Source organism: Chiloscyllium punctatum, chromosome 38 (genome assembly GCF_047496795.1).
Source record: "Chiloscyllium punctatum isolate Juve2018m chromosome 38, sChiPun1.3, whole genome shotgun sequence".
Taxonomy (NCBI): Eukaryota; Metazoa; Chordata; class Chondrichthyes; order Orectolobiformes; family Hemiscylliidae; genus Chiloscyllium; species Chiloscyllium punctatum.
Genome location: NC_092776.1, coordinates 2167592 through 2192902, shown reverse-complemented (window position 1 = coordinate 2192902; position 25311 = coordinate 2167592). Strand labels below are relative to the sequence as shown.

Sequence of the window (25311 nt, the reverse complement as noted above, 5' to 3'; positions counted from 1 at the left end):
AGCATGGCCAATCCAGTTAATTGACACAGCTTTGGACTGTAGGAGGAAACCGGAGCTCCCGCAGGAAACCCACACAGACACAGGGAGAATGTGCAAACTCTACACAGTTAGGTAATCTCTCCATCCTTCAGGCACTCTGCCTGTATTCTGATGAAGGGCTTTTGCCCGAAATGTGGATTTTCCTGCTCCTCGGATGCAGCCTGAACTGCTGTGCTTTTCTAGCACCACTCTACTCCAAACTCCACACAGTTGCCTAAGGGTGGAATCAAACACAGGTCCCTGGCACTGTAAGGCACCACTGAGCCACTGTGATGCCCTTATCTTAGATGGCTCTCGTAGTGTCCCTACCTCTGAGCCAGGAGGTCCAGGTTCAAGCGCAGATATGCATGTATATAATAATATGAACAAGTTGATTAGAAAATATCTGGTCTTCTGGCACATTGGTAGTGCCCCTATATCTGGTCCAGGATATTTTGTGTGTATATGTATATATATATAATAATGTCTCTGAACAGGATGATTAAAACAAACATTAAGGCTCACTGTAAAATAAATATCTGCCGACAAGAAATGCCGGCGGTGTTTAAAGGTCCAGAGCGGCATGTCCCTTTAATAGGAAGCCCAGCTCCAGGCGCCAGAATGTTTCATTGGCGCCAAACCTTTGACCCCGCCTGGACTATACCAACATCAAATAGGGGGGGTAAAGATTGTGTAGTGCATTTAAACATTCTTCAGTTTCAGTATTAGAAAGATATATCAGAAACAAATAATTATAATAAATGAATAATAATTACTAGTGGGTGAGCCAATCAGTAGAATGCTGCTATCCCATGTATTTCCCTAGTTTTCTTTCTTACCATCCCTCAGTCTCTGATTTGGTGCAGGGTGAGGTGGAGCCGCCATTTTGTCGGAGTTTTGCCGCTTTCGGGTTGTTTTTGTTTATTTTTTATTTTCCCGGGTCCTGGATCCCGGTGGAGGCGGTTATTATTAATCAACGACGGTCTGAAGGCGGCGGCGGGAAGGAGAGCCCCCGGTGCCGCTGAGGGACGGGAGAGGATGTACATTAAACAGGTAAAGGCCCGTGCGGCCCCGCTCCCTCCTCAGGCCCCGCTCGGGGCAGGGGGTGAACAAGGCCGGGCCCCGCTCCCTCCTCAGGCCCCGCTCGGGGCAGGGGGTGAACAAGGCCGGGCCCCGCTCCCTCCTCAGGCCCCGCTCGGGGCAGGGGGTGAACAAGGCCGGGCCCCGCTCCCTCCTCAGGCCCCGCTCGGGGCAGGGGGTGAACAAGGCCGGGCCCCGCTCCCTCCTCAGGCCCCGCTCGGGGCAGGGGGTGAACAAGGCCGGGCCCCGCTCCCTCCTCAGGCCCCGCTCGGGGCAGGGGGTGAACAAGGCCGGGCCCCGCGGGTGATAAAACACTCGCTTCCATTTAGTGTGGACTCGGTTATTCTTCCCGCGGGAAGAAAACAGCACAGTAAGTGTTAGATAGAGAGCGTATGTTTACTCACACCCGAACTTTTGAGGGCATATATGAACATAAAGTGATTGCATATGGATATTAACGTATGGCAGTAGAACTAAGAAGTAAAATTAGAATTCAGCTGTAAAATGATGGAATGACAGGCCCCAGCTTCAAGAGGCCAAGCATCATTCCCACCTCTTTGATTTCTCACCATCTTCCTTGTCATTTGTGTGGGCAGTGGGGCCTTAAGCTCCATTTATTAACTTATCAATGGAAGAGAATAGTCGAGGCAGTCAGTTCGCCTTCTGGCAGGTGGCTAGTGGAATTGATACAAGGTTGTCCAGAGTAATTTACTTTTAAAGTGCAGGTAGGATTTATGGAGCTGAATGCTGCCCCAAGAGACTCCAACGAGTTGATTGTGATTTTTGTTTTTTTTGGGTGGGGAGGAGGGAGAAAGAGGGGAGGAATAACTAACTTGAGTTGTGATAGCATGTTTAAAGTACAAAATGCTTCTCAACGTATTTCTTCATTCCGTACAGTGAATAATGTCTACGAGAGTTAGTGGTGATAGCACTGTATTAGCAATCCATAACCCCCAGGCTAGTGTTCTGGGGACATGCATTAAAACAGTAAGAAATAGGAACAGGAGTAGGCCATTCAGGCCCTTGAGCTTTTTCTGTCATTGAACAGAATTATGGCTGATCTGACATTCCTTATGTCCACCTCCCTGCCTTTTCCCTGTAACAGTTGATTGTGCTACTGAGACGATTTGGAGGGGTGGGGCTCAAGGGCGGAGGAGCGGGAAGTGGAGGAGATGCGGTGGAGAGCATCGTCAATCACGTCAAGGGGGAAATTGCGGTCTTTGAAGAAGGAGGCCATCTGGGTTGTACGGTTTTGGAACTGGTCTTTCTAGGAGCAGATGCGGCGGAGATGAAGGAATTGGGAATATGGGATGGCGTTTTTACAAGGGGTAGGGTGGGAGGAGGTGTAGTCTAGGTAGTCTACTTGCGGAACGTTTCAGAGAACACCTTTGGGACACCCGGACCAACCAACCCAACCACCCTGTGGCTCAACACTTCAACTCCCCCTTACACTCCACCAAGGACATGCAGGTCCTTGGACTCCTCCATCACCAGACCATAGCAACATGACGGCTGGAGGAAGAGCGCCTCATCTTCCGCCCAGGAACCCTCCAACCACAAGGGATAAACTCAGATTTCTCCAGTTTCCTCATTTCCCCTCCCCCCATCTTGTCTCAGTCACAACCCTCGAACTCAGCACCGCCTTCCTAACCTGCAATCTCCTTCCTGACCTCTCTGCCCCCCACCCTCACCGTAACCTCCTTTCACCTATCGCATTTCCAACGCCCCTCCCCCAAATCCCTCCTCCCTACCTTTTATCTTAGCCTGCTTGGCACACTTTCCTCATTCCTGAAGAAGGGCTCATGCCCGAAATGTCGGTTTCTCCTGCTCCTTGGATGCTGCTTGACCTGCTGCGCTTTTCCAGCAACACATTTTCAGCTCTGGTCACCAGCATCTGCAGTCCTCACTTTCTCCATGCCTTCCTGAAAATGAGGACTGCAGATGCTGGAGATCAGAGCTGAAAATGTGTTGCTGGAAAAGCACAACAGGTCAGGCAGCATAACTGAGACGTGGCTTCAAGTGGACAGGGTCTGGGAAATGAATATTCAAGGCTACACGTGCTATCGTAAGGACAGACTGATGGGCAGAGGCGGTGGGGTGGCCACGTTGGTAAGGGATGATATTCAGTCCCTTGAGCGGGGGGACCTAGAATCAGGGAATGTAGAGTCAGTGTGGATACAGCTGAGAAATGCTAAGGGTAAAAAGACCCTCTTGGGAGTTATCTACAGGCCCCCAAACAGTAGTCTGGATGTCGGATGTAAGTTAAATCAGGAGCTGAAATTGGCCTGCCGCAAAGATGTTACTACAGTTGTTATGGGGGATTTCAACATGCAGGTAGACTGGGGGAATCAGGATGGTATTGGACTTCAAGAAAGTGACTTTGTGGAGTGCCTCCGAGATGGATTATTAGAACAGCTGGTGCTGGAGCCTACCAGGGAGAAGGCAATTCTGGATCTGGTATTGCGCAACGAACCAGAATTGGTCAGGGACCTTGAAGTGACGAAGCCATTGGGAAGTAGTGACCATAATACAATAAGCTTCACTCTGCAATTTGAGAGGGAGAGGGTACAATCGGAAGTGACAATATTTCTGTTGAATAAAGGGAACTATGGAGCTATGAGGGAGGAGCTGGCCAAAGTTCAATGGTGCAATACCTTAGTAGGGATGACAGTAGAGGAACAATGGCGGATATTTCTGTGTACAATGCAGAAGTTGCAGGATCAGTTCATTCCAAAAAGGAAGAAAGATCCTAGGAGGAAGCATGGGTGGCCGTGGCTGACGAGGGAAGTTAAGAAACATATAAAGTTAAAAGAGAAAAAGTATAACATAGCAAAGATAAGTGGGAAAACGGAGGACTGGGAAGCTTTTAAAGAACAACGGAGGATTAGTAAGAAGGAAATACGCAGAGAAAAAATGAGGTACGAAGGTAAACTGGCCAATAATACAAAGGAGGATAGTAAAAGTTTTTTTAGATATGTGAAAGGCAAAAAAATGGTTAAGACTAAAATTGGGCCCTTGAAGACAGAAACAGGGGAATATATTATGGGGAACAAAGATATGGCAGAAGGGTTGAATTGGTACTTCAGATCTGTGTTCACTGGGGAAGACGCAAGCAATCTCCTGAGGTAACAGTGGCTGAAGGACCTGAACTTAAGGGAATTTATATTTGCCAGGAATTGGTGTTGGAGAGACTGTTAGGTCTGAAGGTTGATAAGTCTCCGGGGCCTGATGGTCTACATCCCAGGGTACTGAAGGAGGTGGCTCGAGAAATCGTGGATGCATTGGTGATTATTTTCCAGAGTTCAATAGATTCGGGATCAGTTCCTGTGGATTGGAGGGTGGCTAATGTTGTACCACTTTTTAAGAAAGGTGGGAGAGAGAAAACAGGAAATTATAGACCAGTTAGTCTGACCTCAGTGGTGGGGAAGATGCAGGAATCTATTATACAGGATGAAATTACGACACATCTGGATAGGAGTAACAGGATTGGTCAGAGTCAGCATGGATTTATGAAGGGGAAATCATGCTTGACTAATCTTCTGGAATTATTTGAGGATGTAACTCTGAAAATGGACAAGGGAGATCCAGTAGATGTAGTGTACCTGGACTTTCAGAAAGCTTTTGATAAAGCCCTACATAGGAGATTAGTGAGCAAAATTAGGGCGCATGGTATTGGGGGAAAAGTACTAACTTGGATTGAAAGTTGGTTGGCTGATAGGAAACAAAGAGTAGTGATAAACGGCTCCATTTTGGAATGGCAGGCAGTGACCAGTGGGGTACCGCAGGGATCAGTACTGGGACCGCAGCTTTTTACAATATATGTTAGTGATATAGAAGATGGTATTAGCAATAACATTAGCAAATTTGCTGATGATACTAAGCTAGGTGACAGGGTGAAATGTGATGAGGATGTTAGGAGATTCCAGGGTGACGTGGACAAGTTAGGTGAGTGGTCAGATGCATGGCAGATGCAGTTTAATGCAGATAAATGTATGGTTATCCACTTTGGTGGCAAGAACAGGAAGGCAGGTTACTACCTAAATGGAATCAATTTAGGTAAAGGGGCAGTACAGAGTGATCTGGGTGTTCTTGTACACCAGTCAATGAAGGTAAGCATGTAGGTACAGCAAGTAGTGAAGAAGGCTAATAGCATTAAGGGGGAGGGTGTGCAGCCAGAAGTTGTGGTGCACATTGGCACCAACGACATAGGTAGGAAGAGGGGTGGGGAGGTCATTGAGGAGCTCAGGGAGTTAGGCTGGAAACTAAAAGCTAGGACGGACAGAGTCGTCATCTCTAGGTTTTTGCCGGAGCCACGTGACAGTGAGGCAAGGAATAGCGAGAAAGTGCAGTTGAACATGTGGCTGCAAGGATGGTGTAGGAGGGAGGGCTTCAGGTATTTGGACAATTGGACTGCATTCTGGGGAAGGTGGGACCTGTACAAGCAGGACGGGTTGCACCTGAACCAGAAGGGCACCAATATCCTGGGAGGTACGTTTGCTAGCACTCTTTGGAGGGAGGGGATTTAAACTAATTTGGCAGTGGATGGGATCTGGACTTGTAGTCCAGCAAGTAGGTTAGCTGTTTTTCAGGATGTCCAAGAATGTAGGGGGGCTGTGGAGAAGGTAGCACTGACAGGGAATACTTGCGGACACAGAGATGGGTTCAAGTGTGTATACTTCAATGCAAGGAGTATCAGAAATAAGGTGGGTGAACTTAAGGCGTGGATCGGTATTTGGGACTACGATGTTGTGGCCATCACGGAAACATGGATAGAAGAGGGACAGGAATGGCTGTTGGAGGTTCCTGGTTACAGATGTTTCAGTAAGATTAGGGAGGGTGTTAAAAAAGAAGGGGGGGTGGCGTTGCTAATTAGAAATGGAATAATGGCTGCAGAAAGGCAGTTCGGGGGGGGATCTGCCTTTGGAGGTAGTATGGGCTGAAGTCAGAAATAGGGAAGGAGCAGTCACCTTGTTGGGTGTTTACTATAGGCCCCCCAATAGCAGCAGAGATGTGGAGAAACATTGGGAAACAGATTTTGGAAAGGTGCAGAAGCCACAGGGTAGTAGTCATGGGCGATTTCAACTTCCCAAATATTGATTGGAAACTCTTTAGATCGAGTAGATCGGACGGGGCGGTGTTTGTGGAGTGTGTCCAGGAAGCTTTTCTAACTCAGTGTGTAGATTGTCCGACCAGAGGGGAGGCCATATTGGATTTGGTACTCTGTAATGAACTGGGACAAGTGATGGGCTTGTTAGTGAGTGAGCATTTTGGTGATGGTGACCACAATTCTGTGACTTTCACCTTGGTTATGGAGAGAGAGAGGTGTGTGCAACAGGGCAGGTTTTACAATTGGGGGAAGGGTAAATACGATGCTGCAAGACAGGATCTCGTCTGGCGCACTGACCTCTACACCGCTGAAGCCAAACGCTAACTCGAGGACACCTCTTCCTACTGCTCCCTCGACCATGACCCCACCCCCCCATCACCAAACCATCATCTCCCAGACCATACAGAACCTCATCACCTCAGGAGATCTCCCACCCACAGCTTCCAACCTCATAGTCCGGGAACCCCGCACTTCCCGGTTCTACCTCCTTCCCAAGATCCACAAGCCTGACCACCCTGGCCGACCCATTGTCTCAGCATGCTCCTGCCCCACTGAACTCATCTCTACCTACCTTGACACTGTCCTATCCCCCCTAGTCCAGGAACTCCCCACATACGTTCGAGACACCACCCACACCCTCCACCTCCTCCAAGACTTCCGTTTCCCCGGCCCCCAACGCCTTATCTTCACCATGGATATCCAATCCCTCTACACCTCCATTCGCCATGACCAGGGCCACCAAGCCCTCCGTTTTTTCCTCTCCAGACATCCCCAACAGTACCCTTCCACTGACACTCTCATTCGTTTGGCCGAACTGGTCCTCACCCTTAACAATTTCTCCTTTGAATCCTCCCACTTCCTCCAGACCAAAGGCGTAGCCATGGGCACACGTATGGGCCCCAGCTATGCCTGTCTCTTTGTTGGCTATGTAGAACAGTTGATCTTCTGTAATTACACCGGCACCACTCCCCACCTCTTCCTCCGCTACATTGATGACTGCATTGGCGCCACCTCGTGCTCCCGCGAGGAGGTTGAGCAATTCATCAACTTCACCAACACATTCCACCCTGACCTTAAATTTACCTGGACTATCTCTGACACCTCGCTCCCCTTCCTGGACCTCTCCATCTCCATTAGTGATGACCGACTTGACACTGACATTTTTTACAAACCCACTGACTCCCATAGCTACCTGGATTACACCTCTTCCCACCCTATCTCTTGCAAAAATGCCATCCCGTATTCCCAATTTCTCCGCCTCCGCTGTATCTGCTCCCAGGAGGACCAGTTCCACCATAGGACACACCAGATGGCCTCCTTCTTTAGAGACCGCAATTTCCCTTCCCACGTGGTTAAAGATGCCCTCCAACGCATCTCGTCCACATCCCGCCCTCGGACCCCACCCCTCCAAATGTAACAAGGACAGAACGCCCCTGGTGCTCACCTTCCATCCTACAAACCTTCGCATCAACCAAATCATCCACCGACATTTCCGCCACCTCCAAAAAGACCCCACCACCAGGGATATATTTCCCTCCCCACCCCTTTCCGCCTTCCGCAAAGACCGTTCCCCCCGTGACTACCTGGTCAGGTCCACACCCCCCTACGACCCACCCTCCCATTCTGGCACTTTCCCCTGCCACCGCAGGAACTGTAAAACCTGTGCCCACACCTCCTCCCTCACCTCTATCCAAGGCCCTAAAGGAGCCTTTCACATCCATCAAAGTTTCACCTGCACATCCACCATTTATTATATCCGTTGCTCCCGATGTGGTCTCCTCTACATTGGGGAGACTGGGCGCCTCCTAGCAGAGCGCTTTAGGGAACATCTCCGAGACACCCGCACCAATCAACCAAACCGCCCCGTGGCCCAACATTTCAACTCCCCCTCCCACTCTGCCGAGGACATGGAGGTCCTGGGCCTCCTTCACCGCCGCTCCCTCACCACCAGACGCCTGGAGGAAGAACGCCTCATCTTCTGCCTCGGAACACTTCAACAGCTTCCTCATTTCCCCTTCCCCCACCTCATCCTAGTTTCAAACTTCCAGCTCAGTTACTGTCTCCTTGACTTGTCTGACCTTCCTATCTTCTTTTCCACCTATCCACTCCACCCTCTCCTCCTTGACCTATCACCTTCATCTCCTCCCCCACTCTCACCCATTGTACTCTATGCTACTTTCTCCCCACCCCCACCCTCCTCTAGCTTATCTCTCCATGCTTCAGGCTCACTGCCTTTATTCCTGATGAAGGGCTTTTGCCTGAAACGTCGATTTCGCTGCTCGTTGGATGCTGCCTGAACTGCTGTGCTCTTCCAGCACCACTAATCCTGTGTCAGGGAAGGATGTCATTGAAATGTGGAACTTTTTCAAGGAACAGATATGACGTGTCCTTGATATGTATGTACCTGTCAGGCAGGAAAGAGATGGTCGTGTGAGGGAACCTTGGTTGACGAGTGAGGTTGAATGTCTAGTAAAGAGGAAGAAGGAGGCTTACATAAGGTTGAGGAAACCAGGTTCAGACAGAGCATTGGAGGGATACAGGATAGCCAGGAGGGAGCTGAAGGGATTAGGAGAGCTAAAAGAGGGCATGAAAAATCTTTGGCGGGTAGGATCAAGGATAACCCTTTTATGCGTATGTGAGAAACATGAGAATGACGAGAACGAGGGTAGGTCCTATCAAGGACAGTAGTGGGAGACTGTGTATTGAGTTGGAAGAGATAGGAGAGGTCTTGAATGAGTACTTTTCTTCAGTATTTACAAATGAGAGGGACCGTATTGTTGAAGAGGAGAGTATGAAACGGACTGGTAAGCTAGAGGAGATACTTGTTAGGAAGGAAGATGTGTTGGGCATTTTGAATAACTTGAGGATAGACAAGTCCCCCGGGCCTGATGGGATATATCCTAGGATTATGTGGGAAGCAAGAGAGGAAATTGCAGAGCCGTTGGCAATGATTTTTTCGTCTTCACTGTCAACGGGGGTGGTGCCAGGGGACTGGAGAGCGTTGAATGTTGTGCCCCTGTTCAAAAAAGGGAATAGGGATAATCCCGGGAATTACAGGCCAGTAAGTCCTACTTCGGTGGTAGGCAAAGTAATGGAAAGGGTACTGAAGGATAGGATTTATGAGTATCTGGAAAGACACTGCTTGATTAGAGACAGCTAGCATGGATTTGTGAAGGGTAGGTCTTGCCTTACAAGTCTTATTGAATTCTTTGAGGAGGTGACCAAGCATGTGGATGAGAGTAGAGCAGTGGATGTAGTGTACATGGATTTTAGTAAGGCATTTGATAAGGTTCCCCATGGTAGGCTTATGCGGAAAGTCAGGAGGCATGGGATAGTGGGAAATTTGGCCAGTTGGATAGAGAACTGGCTCACTGGTCGAAGTCAGAGAGTGGTGGTAGATGGTAAATATTCAGCCTGGAGCCCAGTCACAAGTGGAGTTCCACAGGGATCAGTTCTGGGTCCTCGGCTGTTTGTAATTTTTATTAATGACTTGGAAGAGGGAGTTGAAGGGTGGGTCAGTAAATTTGCAGACGATACGAAGATTGGTGGAGTTGTGGATAGTGAGGAGGGCTGTTGTCGGCTGCAAAGGGACTTAGATATGATGCTGGGCTGAGGAGTGGCAGATGGAGTTCAACCCTGTCAAGTGTGAGGTTGTCCATTTTGGAAGGACAAATAAGTTTGCGGAATACAGGGTTAATGGTAGGGTTCTTAGTAGGGTGGAGGAGCAGAGGGATCTTGGGGTCTATGTTCATAGATCTTTGAAAGTTGCCACTCAGGTGGATAGAGCTTGTAAGAAGGCCTATGGTGTATTAGTGTTCATTAGTAGAGGGATTGAATTCAAGAGTCGTGAGGTGATGTTGCAGCTGTAAAGGACCTTGGTAAGGCCACAGTTGGAGTACTGTGTGCAGTTCTGGTCGCCTCACTTTAGGAAAGATGTGGAAGCTTTGGAGAGGGTGCATAGGAGATTTACCAGGATGTTGCCTGGAATGGAAAATAAGTCGTACGAGGATAGGCTGAGAGTGCTTGGCCTTTTCCCATTGGAACGGCGAAGGATGAGGGGTGACTTGATAGAGGTTTATAAGATGATCGGGGAATAGATAGAGTAGACAGTCAGAGACTTTCCCCCCGGGTACAGCAGAGTGTTACAAGGGGACATAAATTTAAGGTGAAGGGTGGAAGGTATAGGGGGGATGTCAGGAGTGGTGGGGGTATGGAATGCACTGCCTGTGGGAGTGGCAGAGTCAGAATCATTGGTGACCTTTAAGCGGCAATTGGATGTGTACATGGATAGGTGCTTAATCTAGGATAGACGTTCGGCACAACATCGTGGGCTGAAGGGCCTGTTCTGTGCTGTATTGTTCTATGTTCTAGCATGTTGGCCTTCAGAACAAGAGGGATTGAGTATAGAAGCAAAGAGGTTCTTTTGCAGCTGTACAGGGCCCTGGTGAGACCATACCTGGAGTACAGTGTGCATCTCCACATTTGAGGAAAGACATTCTGGCTGTTGAGGGAGTGCATCGTAGGTTCACGAGGTCAATTCCTGGAATGGCAGGATTACCTTACACTGAAAGACTGGAGCGACTGGGCTTGTATACCCTTGAGTTTAGAAGACTGAGAGGGGATCTGATTGAGACGTATAAGATTATTAAAGGATTGGACACTCTGGAGGCAGGAAACATGTTTCTGCTGATGGGTAAGTGCCGAACCAGAGGACACAGCTTAAAAATACGGGGTAGACCATTTCACCCAGAGAGTGGTGGCTGTGTGGAATGCTCTGCTCCAGAGGGCAGTGGAGGCCCAGTCTCTGGATTCATTTAAGAAAGAGTTGGATAGAGCTCTCAAGGAATCAAGGGTTATGGAGATAAGGCAGGAGCAGGATATTGATTAAGGATGATCAGCCATGATCATATTGAATGGTGGTGCAGGCTTGAAGGGCAGAATGGCCTACTCCTGCACCTATTGTCTATTTTGATGGCAAAACCACAACTAACAGAACCAATGTTATGTACAAAATACCATGTAAAGACTAGCATAAACATTATATAGAGCAAATTGGAAGAAAACTAGCTACCAGAGTACACAAACACCAAATAGCCACCAAGAGACAGTGCGGACTTAATAAGGCAACTGGCCTTTTTTTGTATTGTAGAGTTTCTGTGATTCTACTCTATGACACTGCTCCTAAAACTATGACAAGGAATTCCAAAGACACTCAACCCTTTGAAAGAAGAAATTCCTCACCTCAATCTTAAATCTTACTATATCATCTTTTCTTAAACTCTGCCATGAGGGAAAACATCCCTCAACATTTATCCTGTCAAGACCTTTTACAATCCTATATGTACTGGATGTAAGTTTGCTCGCTGAGCTGGAAGGTTTGTTTTCAGCTGTTTCATCACCATGCTAGGTAACATCATCAGTGAGCCTCCAGTGAAGCGCTGGTGTTGTGACCTGCTTTCTATTTATGTTTTTAGTTTCCTTGGGTTGGTGATATAATTTCCTGTGGTGATGTCAGACAATCCCTCAACACCAGGAAACAAAATGCTGGAGATAGCAGCCAATCAGGCAGCATCCATGGAGAGAAAGCAAACTAATACTTCAAGGGCAGATGACTGCCTGACCCGCTGTGATTTACAGCACATTTTGTTTTCAGTACAAATTCCAGCATCTGCAGTAATTTGCTCCCTTCATACCAGGGATCATCCCAGTGAATCTTCTATGAACTGTCTTCAATGAAATTATATCTTTCCCTAAATAAGGAGACTAAAACTGTTCACAGTACTCCAATGCAGTCTTCCTTGTATAGATACAGTGAGATTTCCTACTTTGAAATTCCACCATAGCGTTAGTATCCGATCATGAATTCAATAAAAAAGTGGCAGTTGTAAACAGCTGTCAGTTGTCATTAAAAATCTATTTGGTTTGCTCGTATCCTTTAGGCAAGGGGTGTGCCATCCTTATCTGATCTGCCCTGCACATTATTCCAGATCCACTGCAATGTACAGAATAATTTTTCAGCTGCAGGTCTCTTTTAAAAATAAATGCATCTGTCATACCTCAGCACCACAAGTATATCTTGTTAAATATTTGTATGGCGTGTAAGCCATAATTCTCAGACGGCAGTTGGTAGCGACCTTTCGCTTCTGAGCAAGAACATTATGGTTCAAGTGCCACTCCAGGGATTTAAGTGCAAAAATCTAGGATGAAATACCAGTGTAATACTGTGAGGGTACTGCCTTGTCAGAGGACCCATACTTTGGAAGAGGTGTTCAGTTGAGGCCCTGTCTGTCCCCTCAGGTGGTAGTAAAATATCATGGCACTATGTGGAAGAACATAGTGGCTATCCAGGTGGTTGTCCTGGCCATTATTTAATGGTCAGTATAGAATTTTAAAGTGGTTAAAATGTAGAGGAGACCGCTTCAGGAGCAATGGATACAGTACATGATATGTGTGGAAGTGCAGGTAAAACTCTGATGGATGTGCAAGGCTCCTTTGGGGCCTTGGACAGAGGTGAGGGGGGAGGGGCACAGGTTTCGCAATTTCTGTGGTGATAGGGGAAAGGTGCCATGAGGGCAGGGTGGTTTGGTGGAGGGCGTAGACCTAACAAAAGAATCATGGAGAGAATGGTCTTTTACGGAAAGCAGATAGGGGAGGGAAGGGAAGGGAAATATCTCTCTGGTGGCGAAAATGGCAGAGGATGATACGATTTATACAGAGGTTGGTAGGGTGGAAGGTGAAGACCAGGGGTATTTCTGTCCTTGTTGCGGTTGGAGGGGTTGGGGTTCAAGGGCGGAGGTGCGGGAAGTGGATGAGATGTGCTGGAGGGCATCACTGATTACACTTCAAAAGTACTTATTGGCTGTGAAGTGCTTTGCTATGTTCTGACATCATGAAAGTTATTACAATTTCATTTCTGTATTGGATGATTATTTTGATAGGGGAAGCTTGCAGAGATATGGGGAAAAGGTAGGAGATTAGCATAACTTCGTGGGTCTAGTGTCAGCTTGATGGGCTGAATGTCCCCCTGAGCTGTCATAATTGTATTAAGACTGAAAGAGATTACATAAACCAGTCTCCAGAGAGATTCCTCGGATGGCAGGATGGATGTCTGAAGAGAAACTGGATTAGAGTATATTCACTGAAGTTTGGAAGAATGAGGAGTGATCTCATAGACACCTCTGCAATTCTAACAGGACAAGACAAGGTAAACACTGGAGGAATGTACCTGATGATTGAGGAGTTCAGAACCACGGATCACAGACTAAGGATACAGACTATTCCACTAAGGACTGAGGTGGAGAGAAATGTCTTCACTGTGAGACTGGTGAGCCTGTGGAATTCTCTGCTCCTGAAAGTAGTTGAGGCCAAACAGTGAATATTTTCAAAACTGATAAAGGTCTTAACTCTAAAGTGATTACATGCTATGGGAGAAAACAGGCAGAGGGTACCAAGTTGGATGATCAACAATGATCATGTTGTATGGCACAGCAGGCTTGATGGGCCAAATGGCCTACTATTTTCTGTGTTTCTGTATAGGCAATTCTTTGCATTCTTGACAGCATTTATTATGCCCCTGGCTGAGAAAGGGTGGAATTGTTTTCCATTCTTTATTCAAATGCTTCCCTCATTTGGTCGCAACAAATTTGATTTGAAAACGTTCCCTTCCATCTTAGATTTATGTTTTACAGGAGCCAATTTATTCAGGATTTAGTTTAATAACTATGAAAATAATAGTGAATTATGACAAAAAAACCCCAACTGTAGCCCCAGTCTCGATATGCTAGCTTGTGGTTCAAGTTCTCCTGTGCTAAAACATGCTGTGAGGGGGGCACAGCTAAGAACCTCTGTCCATCGTACTGCATGTGCACACAGCAGACCCTCTTGTAAACTGCGTGATTGCACTGAATGGTAAAATATAGTGCTTTCAAAAATCTAAAACTTATTCTGTGGAACTCTCTTGATATAAAAGGTACTTTTGTGCTGTCCATCTTCTCAGGATGAATTTGTTTTAGAGCTTGTTGTAATCCATAAATCACCATAAATCAGCACATGACACTGATATGGCCGAGCAAGCCATAAAGTTGGATCAATTCCTGTGAAATCTCAACATCAACCCAGGCACCAGAAAGGACAACATCAGAAGCAGCCTTGTCGACTCTACAAAGTTGTCCTTATGAATATTTGGGGGCCAGTGCCAAAATTGATAAATTGCAATAGCTTGCTCTGGTCATATTCATGGAATTCAAAGTCTGTGAGAAGTTTTGTATCTCGGGTGCTCATTGTTGTGGTTCTGTTCGCCGAGCTGGGAATTTGTGTTGCAGACGTTTCGTCCCCTGTCTAAGTGACATCTTCAGTGCTTGAGAGCCTCCTGTGAAGCACTTCTGTGATCTTTCCTCTGGCATTTCTAGTGGTTTGAATCTGTTGCTTCCGCTTGTCAGTTTCGCTGCAGTGGCCGGTATATTGGGTCCAAGTTGATGTGCTTATTGATTGAATCTGTGGATGAGTGCCAAGATTCTAGGAATTCCCTGGCTGTTCTCTGTTTGGCTTGACCTATAATAGTAGTGTTGTCCCAGTCGAATTCATGTTGCTTGTCATCTGTGTGTGTGGCTACTAAGGATAGTTGGTCGTGTCATTTCGTGACTAGCACTGAGGATGTCACCTAGACAGGGGACAAAACGTCTGCAACACAAATTCCCAGCTCAGCGATCAGAACCACAACATTATTCATGGAATCATACAATCTTACAGACAATGTCCCAGACACTGCCGTCAACATCTTTGGATATGTTTTGTCTTATTGGCAGAACAGACCCAGCAGAGGTGGCAGCACATCAGAGTACAGCTGGGGGGAATTGTTTTGGCAGTCCTCAACATTGACTGTGGACCCTATGAAGTCTAATGGCTTCAGGTTAAACATGGGCAAGGAAGCCTCCTTCTGGTTACAATGTACTGTTCTCCCTCAGCTCATGAGTTAGTACTCCTCAGTGTTGAACAACACTTAGAGGAAGCACTGAGGATGACAGGGGCAGAAAATGTACTCTGGGTGGGGGATTTGAATGTCCACCACCAAGCGTAAGTTAGCAGCAGCACGACTGATTGAGCTGGCTGGGTCCTAAAGGACATAGCTGCTAGACTGGGTCTGATGGTAAGGGAAATAACGAGAGAAGAACATACTTGATCTCATGCTTATCAGTCTGTCGGCTGCACGTGCATCTGTCCATGACTGTATTGGTAAGAGTGACCATCACACAGCCTTTGTGGGGAAGAGGTTTTGACTTCATATTGAGAATACTCTGTAACATACTGTATGACACTATCACCATGCTAAATAGGACAGATATTGAACAGATCAAGTAACTGAAGACTGAGCACTCATGAGGTGCTGTGGGCCAACAACAACAGCAGAATGGTACTCCAGCACAACCTGCAACGTCATGGCTTGGCATATTTCCCACTCAACAATTATCATCAAGCCAGTGGATCCATCCTAGTTCAATGCATAGTGCAGGAGGACATTCCAGAAGTAGCATCACTCTAAAAATGAGGTGTCACCCTAGTGAAGCCACCAAACAGGACTACTTGCATGATAATCAGCAAATGATAGAAAGAGCTAAGCGATCATTACAACTAATGGATCAGATCTAAGCTCTACAGTCCTGCCACATCAAGTCGTTAAATGGTGGTGCACAATCAAATAACTCACTGGAGGAGGAGGCTCCACAAATATCCCCATCTTCAATGTTGGAAGAACCCAACACATTAGTGCAAAAGATGAGGCTGATTTGCAGCAATCTTCAACTAGAAGTGCTGAGTGGATAATCCATCTTGGCCTTCTGCAGCAGTCCCTAGCATCATAAGACACCTGTCTTCAGCCAATTGGAATAACTCCATGTGATATCAATAAACAGGTGGAGGCACTGAATTCTGCAAAGGTTATGGGCCCTGACAACATTCCAGCAATAATACTGAAGACTTGTGCTCCAGAACCTGCCCCTTACCGAGCCAAGCTCTTCCAATACAGTTACAACTCTAATGGAAAATTAACCGAGTATGTCCTATACATAAAAAGCTGGACAAATCTAACCTAACCAATTACTGCCCTGTTGGTCTACTTTTGATCTTCAGTAAAGTGGTAGAAGGTGTCATCAGCAGCACTATCAAGCAGCACCTGCTCAGCAATAACCTGTTCAGTGTTGTCCACTTTGGGTTCTGTCAGGGTCACTCAGCTTCTGACCTCATTGGAACTATTACAAACATGGACAAAAGAAGTGAATTCTAGAGGTGAAGTGCAGTCTTTGACGTCAACACTGAATTTGACTGACTGTGGCATCCAAGAGCGCTAGCAAAACTGGAATTAATGGTTATTGAGGGCAAACTCTCCCATGGTCGCAGTCATACATAGGAAGATGATTGGTGGAGATCAGTCATCTCGGCTCCAGGACAACTCTGCAGGAGTTCCTCAGGGTAGTGTCTTCAGCCCGACCATCTTCATCTGCTTCAACTGTGGCATTCCCTCCATCATAAGGACAGAATTTGGGACGTTTGTTGATGATTACCCTTCGCGACGACTCCGATACTGAAGCAGTCTATGTTCAAATGCAACAAAATTTGGACAATATCCAGGCTGGGGCTGACAAATGGCAAATAAAATTTGTTCCATAGAAATGTCAGACAATGACCATCTCCAGTAAGAAATAATCTGACACCACCCCTTGAAATTTAATGGTGTTGCCATCACTCTCTCCCCACTGTCAATATCCTGGGCGTCACCATGACCAGAAATGCAACTGGACTTGCTGTATTAACAGTGGTACAAGAGCAGGTCAGAGGCTAGGGATATTGTGGCAAGTAACTTATCACCTGAATCACCAAAGCCTGTCCATTATCTATAAGGCACAAGGCGGGAGTGTATGGAAAACAGGAGAACCTCGATTATCTGAATGAGGGGGGCGGGCACTATTTTGTTCGGATAATTGATTATTTGGTTAATCAATTCAGTGCCTTTCCTGTGGGGCTTGAAGTTTTCTATTAAGTCTGCTCTTTGTTCAGACTAGGCAGCAGCACATCATGCCTGAGGCCCCGCCCCCCCAACCCCTGTCCAACACCGCCCCTGACCGCACCCAGCCACGTCCAACACCGCCCCTCACCCCCAACCAATATCCAACTCTGTCCCTGACTGCCCCGCAACTCTGTCCAACACTGCCCCCACCAGCCCCCCAACCCTGTCGAACTCCGCCCCCTGCCTCCCCCCAAACCCTGTCCAACACTGCCCCCCCGCCCAACCCCAATACTGCCCTCCAACCCCTTTCAACACCGCTCCTGCCTGCCATTCAACACCACCACCCCAACCCCATCCAACACTGCCCTTCAACACTGCCCTCCAACACCACCCACCCTCCAAACTGCCCCAAACCCGTCCAACAATGCCCCACAGCCTGCCCTATATACACCGCCCCACTCCCTGTCCCCCAACCCTGTCCAATACCGCCGCACTGCACGCCCTACAGCACTGTCCCCCCGCCTGCCTCCCAAACCCCTCCAACACTGCCCCACTGCACGCTCTCCAACACTGCTCCCCCACCACCCCGCCTGCTCCCCTTGTGTAGAACTTCAGGGAAAGTGTAGGGAGAGGGGGTGGGGGTTAGGAGGTCAGTCATTTAGAGACGGTGCCTGTGCTCCCATCAGTCCAGCACTGTTCTCGGCAGCTCTTTTAATCATTGTAAACAAAAGACGCAATCAGTGTTGGACACATGTCTTTGATGTAATGTTTCTGTTGGGACCTCGAGATCTCCTTCAGATAATCCGATTTCGGATAATTGGTATTCCGATAGTTGAGGTTCCTCTGTACTCCTGACTTGCCTGAATGAGCGGCTCCAACACCAATCAAGGAGTTTAGCACCATCCCAGACACGGCCCACTTGATCGGTGCTGCATTCACAAACATCCACCACTGAAACGCTACAACAGTGTGTACTATTAACAGGATGTGCTGCAGAAATTCACTCACGATCCTTAGATAATACCTTCCAAACCTGTGACCCCTTCCAATTGAAGGGCAAAGCATCTGGTAAGAAAACATTGGAGCAGGGCTTCTATAAAATAGCAATAAAGCAAAGCATAGAAATAAAGGAAGTGTCTAACTTTACAGTAGTGCTTCTTAAGTGCACCTTCATGGACAGTTGGCCACATCACCACTGCTGGAACGAAGGTCCCTTCCACTGCTGCCCTCACCACTGAATCCTCGCTGAACTTCTCTAATACAGGACCACTGAGGGTATCAGTTTATTTCTATGTTCTTCTTTAATTTCTATGTTTTGTTCATCTCTGATGAAGGGCTTTTGCCCAAAATTCTCCTGTCCCTTGGAAGCTGCCTGACCTGTTGTGGTTTTCCAGAACCACAATCTCTACTCTAATCTCCAGCATCTGCAGTCCTCACTTTCACCTAATATGGCTTCTAAGCTTGGTGCTTGTCTGCTCTGTTTGCTTTCCTTTTCATTCCTTCGCTATTTTTATTTCTATCTCCATTTTAAATTTTATTTTGTTTTGTTTACTTCTTGGTAACTAGTTCGTTGTGGTAATGGTGTTGGTGGTGACTGGGCCCAGCAGTGCATGCTGGAGTGGGCCCAGCAGTGCGGACTGTTGGCAGTGTTAGAGTTTGAGTTCCGGGCAGCTTCTATGTTGATAAAGTGATTCTTGTGCTAGTTCATGGCTGCTGCTGTGGAGGCAAGTTTGGATTCCTGGTGATGCTCAGTACGAGACCTGGCAGCATGAGCTGAATCTGCATCGGCGAGGTATTCCCAAAACTGACTCATGGTGGCAGTGAAGTCAGGTTTGAGGTGATGTGGTAGTCAGTGGCATCATGGCTCTGCATTGGCGAAATGTGCCTGAAGCAGACTCATAGCGACAGCTGTGATGCTGTTCCTGTTGGCTTCGATGGTTCAGTATTGGAAAAGTCCAGCGAGCACTCAGAGTGGTGAGTGCATTTATGGAAGTGACTTTTATTCCAGCAGTGGTGATGTGGTGAAATGTCCATGATGGGGCACTGAAGAAGCACCACTGTAAAGTTAGACACTTCTTTTATTTCTATCTTTTGTTTTTATTTTTGTATTTTTAAGAGGATGCTGGAGAATGGTGACGCTGTACAAAACTTTTCACTGTACTTTGTCACATGTATCTTGCTACAATAAATAAACCAAATCAAATCGCTAGATGCATGGGAACACCTCCACCTGAAAGTTTGCCTCTAAGCAACTCACCATTTTGACTTGGAATACATCACCGTTCTCGTCGCCAGGTCAAAATCCTGGAGTTCCTCCCATGATCAACCTACAGCATGTGGACTGCAGCAGTTCAGGAAGACAGCTCACCACCACCTTCTTGAGGGCAATAAATGTTGGCCATCCAGTGGTTGGCCATGTGCCATGAATGAATAAAACAGAATGACTACCGGTCCAGTTGTGAGGGTTTTCTATATTTGACATTAGGCATTAGTTTTAGGTGTTTCTGTTTATTTTAGGTTGCGCATAGTAAGGTTGGTATTGTTGAGAGTGTGGTGCTGGAAAAGCACAGCAGGTCAGGAAGCATCCAAGGAGGAGAATTGACGTTTCTGGCAAAAGCCCTTCAGGAAGCCATTCCTGATGAAGTATTTTTGCCCGCAATGTTGATTCTCCTGCTCCTTTGATGCTGCTTGACCTGCTGTGCTTTTCCAGCACCACACTCTCGACTCCGATCTCCTGCATCTGCAGTTGTCACTTTCTCCAAGATTGGTGGTATTTGCACAATAAAACACCACAGTTCAGGTGCCCAGATGGGAATATTTTTGGCCAAATACCAAAAATACCTCCAGTCATGCTGACCTACTTTACTTAGTAGCAACCTTACTTTATTGTCCTATACTCTTGTTACATCAATAATACATGAGAATAAGCAGTGTTTGAAAACAATAAAATGTAAAATGCATTAAATTGCAAAATAGCAATCCAGCTCACTAGCCAACAGAATGTTGCTTTGATTCTGTGGCTGAAATGACTAACTGAACTCATTGATTTGATGCTCAGTCCTTTTATCTAGTATTTTATGGTGTAGTTTGGGTCTTGTTTAAAATAAAGATAATTGAAGCAGACATTTACCAGAGCACTTTCAAACTTCAAAGGGTTTTCAGTGCTTGAAACGAACCAGAATGCAAAACATTGCTTCCAGTATTCAATGAAGCTGCAAGATAAATTGACATGTAGACTGCAATAGACGAAAAGTGTTCAAGACAAAATGTCCAAATTGACTTTTGTGTATGCATTACAGCATACGAGGTACATGAGATTAGACCATCCGTCCATACAGGCCTGTTCTCTCACTCTATTAGATAGCCGATCTATGTATTGACTCCCAGCATGCTGCATTAGTTCTGTAAACCTTAATACAGTCTGTAGGCAAAAGAAAGTCCATTACTGTGTTGCAAGTATTCAGTTGACCTTATCTAAATAACATTTAAAGGACATCGTTCCAGATTTACATGCATTTTTGTGTAAGAATGTGATTACTGGTTTCAATAACTGACTCCATTCAAAATACTTTACGGATGTAGCTTTGCTCGCTGAGCTGTTGAGGTTCATTTCCAGACGTTTCGTCACCCTACTAGGTAACATCTTCAGTGGGCCTCAGGCAAAGCAGTTTTCATGATTCTTGCTTTCTATTTATATGTTTGGGTTGGTGACATCACCAAAAAGAAGCCCAACCATATAAATAGCAGGAATCATGTACACTGCTTTGCCTGAGGCCCACTGAAGATGTTACCTAGTAGGGTGATGAAACGTCTGGAAATGACCCTCCCAGCTCAGCGAGCAAACCTACCTCCAGAACTTCAACCTGAGCTACAAATCTTCTCAAAATTCACTAAAATACTTTGATACCTATCACTTCAGAATAGTTCCATTAGCAGCAGATGTGCCCTCAGCAGTACTTTCAATGAGTGTTAAAGCTCAAAGTACTCTCTCCAGATAAGATATGTAATTTTGCTGCTGTGTGTTTTTCACTGACCTAAAGGCACATTATGAAAAAAAAACCAGCCTACATTTGCTGGTTCTGAAACCTTGGTGATATCATTAGAAGGACACGCTGATGCACTTAAATGAAATAATGTGGGAGGAAACTTTATGGCACATAAACGCCAACACCAGTCATTTAGAATGGTTGTTTTTGTGTTGGAAATTCTGTGTAGCATTGTGCACTGATGCTGTTTATATGTTACTTTTTCTTTTATATACCATTGTTTTTTTGTGGCATAGATGTAATTGTGAATCATTATGCAGGAGATTTGAGAAAAATAGTGTTCTATATATCTGTAGATGGTAATAGGCTAATTATTAAGAAATTATATGTAGATGTTTAAGTTCAGTTTTACAGCTTATTATCACTTAAGTTTATCGGTTAGGAGACTGTATGCTCAAACTATAAATATTTGTTTGGTAGCACAGAACATGATTGTTGCTAAAAATAAGCACATTTTGTTCAAGCTTTTTGTCTTCTACTGATCAGGATAATTTGTGAGAAATAGCAAAAGGGCAAGCAACTTTTGTACACATGAAAGGAGTACATTTGATTGGCAAATGGACAGTGATGGTGTCACTATGGATAATATACCAGTTTATGATGACTGGCAGTTAACTGCCAAATTTCATGAAGCATTAAAACCAGGCAAATTGACTCTGGTCAAGGAACTGCCCTGAAAAATGAACCAAAGAATGGCTGTCTGCTATTTTGTTGAAAATGTATGCTCTCTGTACAAGTTATTCCTGTTTGCAAAGATAAGGGCCCTATCAACCAATATTTGTGGTTTCCAGTACATGCATGTGCACAATACGGCACTTTGACTAACAGCGCATTATTCTTTGAAGTTGGGGCAGTGGGATAAATGTTCTCCAAGTGTGGAATTATATCTAATAGTGGATAGTGTGTGGCACGTTCTACAGCACAAACTGATTACAGAGATGTTATCAGTGAACAACCAAAGAGATCTATTGTGATTCAAGTTTGCATTGTTATACTTCGAAGTGGTTGGACATGTGGATCATGGCCCATGCAAAGTTCACTGTGGTTATTGCCGCTAATGGCTATGTCTAATCTGCAATGTCCAAGCTTAGAATAATATCTCCTGTTTGTGACAGACTGAGCTCATGAGAGCAACACAACTGTTTATTGAAAGGAAGAATAATACTTTAAAAACAAAAGTTATATCCTCTCCTTTCAGTAGCAGGTTTCTACCTGGAAATAACTAAGGGTACCTTTTGTCAATATCTTAGGTTTAGAAGACAGGTTGTCCTAAAGTTGTATTACTTGCTTCATAATGACATCTGTACAGCATTTTGGTCAGAATTGGTTGCTGCTGTAAAACTAAAGTTTATTATGGCATTAAGCATTCATGGTAGTGAGACATTTAGTCTTATTCAGGAGTGACATTTTACACATACAGTGCAACCTTGATTATTCAAATATCAATTATCCAAATTTTGGATTATCCAAACAAGATCTCAAGGTCCTGTAAAAATGACATTAGGCAACTCAACATTCAGTTAGCAATTAAATGGCATTACGGCGTGCATTACCGGATAACTGAGAAATGTTCAATAACCGGCTCTCATAAATTACCGGTTGTTTACAATCAGACTGGTTATCAGAACGATCGATTATCCGAACAAAATACGTTAGGATTCCCTAATACACTCGATCTGTAAGACTCTCTTGGTTTGTTCCGGAGATCATACTCTGTGGTAATCTGGAATACAAAACTCTTACAGATACTTTAGTTTAAATTATTACCTTTTATGTACCAATGGCATCATTGTTACAATATAACATAGATGCTTACACTTATACAGAAATTGGGACTGAGATTACAAAAAAGAGAAACTAATTGGCAGGTCTGAGTATGCTTAGCTAAGCCAGGCCAGGCCAAATGCATAAATTCCTGAAAGTTTCCACCCAGGTTGATAAGGTTGTTAAGAAGGCATATGGTGTGCTGGTGTTGATTGGTAAGGGGATTGAGTTTCGGAGCCACAAGGTCATGCTTCAGCTGAACAAGACAGTGGTAAGGCCGCAACTGGATATCGCGTGCAGTTCTGGTTGCCACATAATAGGAAGGATGTAGAATCTTTGGAAAGGGTACAGAGGAGATTTACTAGGATGTTGCCTGGTATGGAAGGGTGGCCTTATGTGGAAAGGCTGAGGGAACTGAGGCTGTTTTCATTGGAGAGAAGAAAGTTGAGAGGTGACTTAATTGAGACATATAAGATAATCAGAGGGTTAGATAGGGTGGCCAGTGAGAGCCGTTTTCCTCGGATGGTGAAGACTAACACGAGGGGACATAGCTTTAAATTGAGGGGTGATATATATATATTATATATATATATAGGACAGATATTAGGGGTAGTTTCTTCACTCAGTAGTAGGGGTATGGAATGGCCTGACTGTAACAGCAGTAGACTCGCCGACGTTTAAGACATTTAAATGGGCATTGGACATACACATGGATAATAATGGAACAGTGTAGGCTAGATGAGCATCAGATTATTTTCACAGGTCGGCACAGCATCGAGGGCCGAAGGGCCTGTACTGCGCTGTAACGTTCTGTGTTCTATGTTCTAAATAAGCTCCCTATTAACAGTAAATCATAACGAGAGACTAGACTAAACTATGTGGAAAAGGTCATGAGGTAACCTCACTCAGCTGACATGCCCAGTGCCATTGTCATACAAAATGGCTTTTTTAAAGATCATCTTAGATTCCCAAAATGCAAATTAAATTCATAACATTCCCGGATCTCGTGCTCCAGGGAACAGTACACAAACATTCAATCCATGACAAGCAAGTGTACTCTCAAATCAGACCACAAAGAGCTAACCTTTCCACCAGCTTTCGTCCTGTCTCCCCCTCTCTCTCTCTCACGCATGAACATAGAACATTACAGCGCAGTACAGGCCAGTCAGCCCTTGATGTTGCCCTGACCTGTGAACCAATCTGAAGCCTATGTATCGTACACTATTCCAGTTTCATCCATATGTTTATCCAATGACCATTTAAATGCCCTTAAAGTTGGCAAGTCTACTACTGTTTCATTCCATTCCCCTACTACTCTGAGTAAAGAACCTACCTCTGACATCTGTCCTATATCTATCACCCCATATAATCTCCAACTTTCTTACTATGTCAGTTTCAGCCTTTGTGACTTCCTAGCTTGTAAAGACATTCACATTCCAGAACAGCCAAGATTCGAGAGCTGAGCTTCATAAATTCAACTCTGCTCAGTGTGGTATACATGAAAATGTATCAGGATTGTTCTATTACGTGCATATTCCACTCAGCTTATTAAATTACAAGTTCTTTTCCTATTGAGTATGTGTTTTATTAAGAAACTTCAATATAAAACAGCATCCAACTATACTGTATGTGCAGCTTCCAGCCCTTGGGGTCAAAAGGAAGTACTGTCACACATTCCACAAGTGAACAGATGTGATCACATTTACACCAATCCATTGACACTAAGAACAGATATCCTTAATTCTTCTGAACAAATGGCCCACAAGCCCCTTGTGGTCAAGCGCTTTCCTTCATATCCTGTTTAGTTGTAGTGTGTGTAGCAGATATGTCAACTGTAAAGCTACAACTTTCTCATTCCACACTTGGATAATTGAGGCCTACAATAGTACACATTTCTGTAAAGCATGGCTCAAATGTAACATTTGCAATGGATACCAATTATGTCAGCCATATTTATAGGTCGCATTCTTGCCTCTTGCGTTAAGAGATTATAGATTCATTTCCCACTTTAATACCTGAGAGCAAAAGTTTTCTGCTGACACTCCTATCTTGGGGTTGTGTTGAACTGATGGGGTATTGTACTTTTAGAGGTGCTTTTTTTTTGAAAGAGATGTTAATGTGAGGGTGATATTTATCCTTTAATATCTCAAAAACGAGATAACTGGTCATAGTCACTTGTGGTTATTGTACTTCAGAAGTACTTCAGGAACAGTAAAGTGCTTTAGGATGTTGGTGAAAAAAGTATTCACTAAACAAAGTTTAAAAAATTACACAACTCAGGATTAAAGGCCAACAGG

At 45.3% G+C, this 25311-nt stretch overlaps 1 protein-coding gene across 1 annotated transcript in view; it reads left to right on the top strand.

Moving 5' to 3' along the window:
• The first annotated feature begins 886 nt into the window (after positions 1–886).
• The window catches only part of smc3 (structural maintenance of chromosomes 3), a 132889-nt gene continuing 108464 nt past the window's right edge, over positions 887–25311 (top strand). Inside the window, exon 1 of the mRNA XM_072557046.1 lies at positions 887–1071. Coding sequence (XP_072413147.1) covers positions 1057–1071 — 15 coding nt within the window. The 5' untranslated portion in view covers positions 887–1056. The remainder of the gene's footprint in view (positions 1072–25311) is intronic.